General features: G+C 45.3%; 1 protein-coding gene across 1 annotated transcript in view; it reads left to right on the forward strand.

Annotated features, from left to right (window-relative positions):
- Positions 1 to 4,482: 4,482 nt before the first annotated feature.
- Positions 4,483 to 5,199, forward strand: part of LOC107198806 (homeobox protein Hox-B4-like) — a 3,706-nt gene continuing 2,989 nt past the window's right edge. Inside the window, exon 1 of the mRNA XM_015616024.3 lies at positions 4,483 to 4,941. Within this exon, the coding sequence (XP_015471510.1) occupies positions 4,569 to 4,941 (373 nt within the window). The 5' untranslated portion in view covers positions 4,483 to 4,568. The remainder of the gene's footprint in view (positions 4,942 to 5,199) is intronic.

Consider the following 5,199-nt stretch of genomic DNA (forward strand, 5'->3'; position numbering starts at 1 on the left):
AGAAATAGAAATAGAAATAGAAATAGAAATAGAAATAGAAATAGAAATAGACGTAGAAATAGAAATAGAAAAAAATAAAAATAAAAATAAAAATAAAAATAAAAATAAAAATAAAAATAAAAATAAAAATAAAAATAAAAAAATAAAAATAAAAATAAAAATAAAAATAAAAATAAAAATAAAAATAAATAAAAATATCAAAACCAACCCCAAAGCTTTTGCGCTTCTGAGAGGAAAAAAAAGAATTAAATAAAAACAAAAAAAAAGGGGGGAAAAACAGCTCGGGGCGGGCGGAAAACGAAGAAAAAAAAGGGAAAAAAAAATAAATAAAAGGTCTGAAAATTGGGGGTGAAGCGCGGGTCAGCGCGGCTCTGGGCGGACACGCCTCGCTGTTTAACAAAGACTGACAAACTATGAGATTAATACCAAAACTTGCGGGTTTCCCACCCCAAAATGCTCAGAAGGGCCTCCCGGAGCTGCCGGCAGCGGTTCCGCTCCCTCCGGGGACAATGGGGGGGTCTGGAGGGGGAGGGGGAGCCAGGCAGACCCCCACCCAAAATTTAAAAAAAATATATAATATTAATAATATTATAATAATTATAATAATGATAATAATAAATAGCCACCAACAGCAAAAAAAAAATTCAAAAAAAATCAAAAATAGGAAAGGAAAAGAGAAGAAAAAAAAAGAGAGAAAATGAGGATAATGAAGGTTAATTTTTAGTGTTAAAACAGAATTAATCGCGCTGTAAAAAGCGGAGATGAAGAGGGGAGATTTGGGATTTATTTCTTTTTTTTGGGGGGGGGTTTGTTGTTTTTTTTTTTTAGGATTCCGCCTCCAAAACCTCTCCGAGTTTTGAGGGAGAGCCTTAAAAATAAAAATATTCCCTGGGGGAATTTCTGGGAGGAAAAGGAACCTCGTCGTGCCAAGGTAGGAACCGCTGCGGGACCGCACCTGGGGGGACCCCAAAACCTCTTTTTTTTTGGGGTGGGGGGCGCTGGGAGACCCCCCCAGAACCGAGAAAAATTTGGGGCTCCCCTGGGTTTAAAACCAAAAAAAAAAAAAAATCCAAATTCGGGGGTGTCCCACCTCTACCTTGTGGTTTGCGGCAAAAAAAAGGGAATTAAAGGGAAAAAAAAGGGAATTAAACCCAAAAAAACCCCCAAAATTTCGCTGTTTGGGAGTTCCGAGGGATTCCGGGACTGGAAATTTGGGGTGGAAAAGGGAAATTTCTTGGAGTTGTGGTGGTGAGAGGGGGAAAAAAGGAGTTTTGGGTGACGCTAGGGGTGCTGGTCCGCAAAATAGGAAAAATAATCGGATTTTCTTCCCTATTTATTTTTTTTAAAGAGACGTGGGAGGGGGTTAAAAATCGGGAATTAAGGCCTGGATGTTTCTCGTGCTGGGGTGGGAGAAAACGGAATAAAATAAATCACCGAGGAGAAGGGGGAAGGAGGAATAAAATTTAAGAGAGAGAGAGAGAAAAGGGGGATAAAACAACAACAACAAAAAAGAAATAAAAAATGCAAGGAGCGCTGATGGGATTGGTTCTGTTATTTTATGGAATTTCCGCGTTGGAGGAGCAAGATCAGGTTTGGCTCCTCATTTTTAAGGCAGGTTTTAGAGGAAAAAGGTGAATTCTGAGCGCTGCTGGCGGCCGGAGGTGGGAAATTCTGCTCGGGGCCAAAAGATTTCGCTGCTTCTGCTGGAAATTTATTTTAAATTTATTAATTTTTAAAAATTTATTATTTTTATTTTCGGGTTTTTATTTTAAATTGCGTCTACGAAACGATTTGGGGTTTTTTTTAATCTATTTTTGGTTTATTTTCTTAAAGCGCTGCTTGGTTATTCTGGGTTTATCTGGGAGCTTTTAGCAAGAAAATCGATTTATTCACCTTAAAAAATACCTGAAAAATTCCGTGGCGCGGAGAACGGGGAGAAATCGGGGATTTTATTCTCTTATTTTATTCTTTTTTTTAATTTAAAAGGGCAGGGAAATGCGGGAGTCGGTGGAATCTGCTGATTATACGGACAGGAATTTTAATGCGAGGGGGGAAAAATCAGCTTTTCCCTGATGCCCTCTCGTCTGCGGCATTTAAACGCAATTAATTCGGGAGATACTTGACCTGAAAACGTTCCGCCTTTTGAAATACAGAAAAAAAAAAGAGAGAGAGAGGGGAAAAAAAATAAAAAAAGAAAAGAAAAGAAGCGAGGTCGCTGCTCTACTTTTAATCTCTTGGGCAACTGTAATTTTAAACGAAATCTCAACATGATGCTACCCTCATTAGTTCCGAATGAAGGTTCATTACCTAGACAGTATGAATATTTTATTGCTTTATATCCCTTTTTTTTTACTTTTTTTTTTTGGTCGGAAATGAAACGCCTTTGATCTTTTTCTCGGGTTGTAAAAAAGAATTGCCTGTCATTAAAAAAAAACCTGTCGTCCCATCTGCCTTTACATTCTGGATTTCTTTTCATCTGTTTCTTTCTTTTCTCTTTCTTTTTTTCCCTTTATTTCTTTTCCCTTTTTTCCCCTTTTTACTTTCTCCCTTTTTCCCCCTTTTTCCCCCTTTTTTCCCCTTTTTTCCCCTTTTTTCCCCTTTTCCTTCCTTTTTCTTCCCCCCTTTTTTTTTCCTTTTCCCCCATTTTTCCCCCCAGTTTTTTTTTATCCTTTACCCACACCCCAAACCTGGGGTGACCTCCAAGAACGAAACCAGGATGAAATCTTTGCTCTGCCCATCAGAAAATCGTGACGAGCCTTTCAGGGCGGGGTGGGGACGCATTTCTCTTTTAAAAGGCGGATTTTTGCCTTCGCCTCTCTTTGCTCCCCTCCACCTCCGCCCTCATCCCTAGAACCGACATTTTTGGGGTTTTTAACCCCAAATTAAAATCCAAAGTGCGGAGAGAAAGGTGGGAAAAATCCCGATTTTCCTCTCCAGCCTCGCTGCTTTAATCCATCACCTTCCCCCCCATCCCAAGCGAATATTCCAATATTTCCAATGGGAAATCACCCCCGATTTCCCAAAACCCCAAAAGTTTGCCCCAGAAGAGAATTGTGGCGGTAGGAGAAGATCTGTGACCGAGGAGGACGCATCTGTCTTCTATATGTACCCTGTAGATCCGAATTTGTGTAAAGGAAGTTGGGTCACAAATTCGTATCTAGGGGAATATGTAGTTGACACAAACACTACAAACCCAGAAGCCATAAACCCCCCCAAAAAAACCAAAAAAAACCTCAAAAAATAATAATAAAAAACTAAAATTAAAGGGTTTAAGCAGAAAACCGCGTTAGGGCTCCAAAGGAATCCTTTGGGTTTGACCTCAGCTCAACTCGGCGATAAAACTTTATCATCGCTCCGAGATAAACCCGGGGCTGCCAAGGGGGGGTTTGGGGAGGGGGGAGTCGCGATATCGCCGCGATTTTCGGAGCGGGGACCGCAAATTTTTCATTTGTGAGGTCTCGACATCGATTAAAACAAAAACAACCCGAAAAAAAATATTAATATATATTATTATTATTGTTATTATTGATACGAGCGCTTTCCTCCCCGCGGAGAGTTTGGGGTCTGGCTGGGGGAATTGGGGGTGGCTTTTCAAAGGCTGCCGGGTCGCGGTGGCTTTTAAAGCGTCTTTATTTCGAGAGGAGAAGATGCATTAGGACTCGGCTTAATTGGCTTTTGTAATTGCTCATCAAGTCCCGGAGTTGGGGCTCGGAGGACGGGGCTGCTTTCCCGGCGTGGGAAAAGCGCTCCGGGCCGGCCCAAAATGGGATTTTAGGAGCTCGGGTACCCCGAATTAGCTGATGAATTTCTTATCGATCCCCGAGCAGCCCAATCCATCTCTGCCACCTCCTCCCGCATCACCCCCAGCCCCCTCTCGGGGGGGGTCGCGGCTCAGCTGCGCTGGATGGGGCGGGGGGCTCGCAACCCCCGAGATCCCCCCACGGCCGCCACCCCCTTGGAAAAAAAACCCCATTTTTTACCTCAAATCCTAATTATTCTGGGTTTTTTTGTCGCCTTTCCCGGGGGGGGTGGGTGTGTTTGCCGTCCCCACCGCGTGTCCCCCAGCCCAGGACACACCCCCGAGGGGATGGGCAGAGCCGGGGAGGGGGGACCGCGGCTCGGGGTGACCGGAGGGGGAGCGGACACCCCCCGGTGACCTCCCCGGGGATACCGGGGGGCCCCGGGAGAGCCCGGCCTGGCCAGCTTCCCTTATCCGGGGCTCGCCGTGCCCCTCGCCATTGGCCCGCGCTGTCACATGGAGCCAACTTTGTTCACTTGACAGTGAGGAGGAGGCTCCGCCAAACAGGAAAACGAGGAAAGGGAGGCGCAGGGGGGGCGGGGGGGGACGACAGGAATAAATTTTAAGGAGAGAAAGAGAGCCGGAGAGCCAGAGAGAAGGGGGGGCGGGGGGGGACGACAGGAATAAATTTTAAGGAGAGAAAGAGAGCCGGAGAGCCAGAGAGAGAGATACATACATATATATCTATATATATATATTATTTATATATTATTTTCTTTCCCCCGAGCGCGAATTTTCCCCCTCCCCTCCCACCCCCGCCAAGAAATTAATGGCCATGAGCTCATTTTTGATCAACTCCAACTATGTGGACCCCAAGTTCCCACCCTGCGAGGAATATTCCCACAGCGATTACCTCCCCAACCACTCGCCGGAATATTACCAGAGGCACCGCCACGACTCTTTCCACCACGAATCCAACTCGTACGAGCCACGATCCTCGTGCAAGGAGCAGATTTACTGTCCCGGCTCCGGGATGTCCCCGCGGGGTCACATCCACGGCGGGCCGGGCCAGCGGAGCCGCCTCCCGGAGCCGCAGCGGGGCCGCAGCCCCAGCTCGCCCCCATCCTGCAGCCAAAATCCGGGAGAGCCCCGAGAGGAGCCCGTGGTTTACCCCTGGATGAAAAAAGTGCACGTGAGCACGGGTAAGTGGAGGGGAAAAAAAAAAAAAGGAGTCTCGGGGCTTTATGGTTTAAGTAGCACCTCAAAGTCTTGTAGAAATCTTATTGCGGCGGTTGTAAAATAACCATTCCGGGGGGAGATTTACGAGCGCCTGTTTGCGGAGCGCTATAATTACATCCTCCATAAATTTTTATTGCTCTGCTTGGCCATGTGCCTTTGAAGTCTCTGTTACCATCCTCCTCCAATTTCTTGCAGGCTACTTCTCCCTTTTTTTTTTTTTT

Source organism: Parus major, unplaced genomic scaffold (assembly GCF_001522545.3).
Source record: "Parus major isolate Abel unplaced genomic scaffold, Parus_major1.1 Scaffold329, whole genome shotgun sequence".
In the NCBI taxonomy this organism is placed as follows: domain Eukaryota; kingdom Metazoa; phylum Chordata; class Aves; order Passeriformes; family Paridae; genus Parus; species Parus major.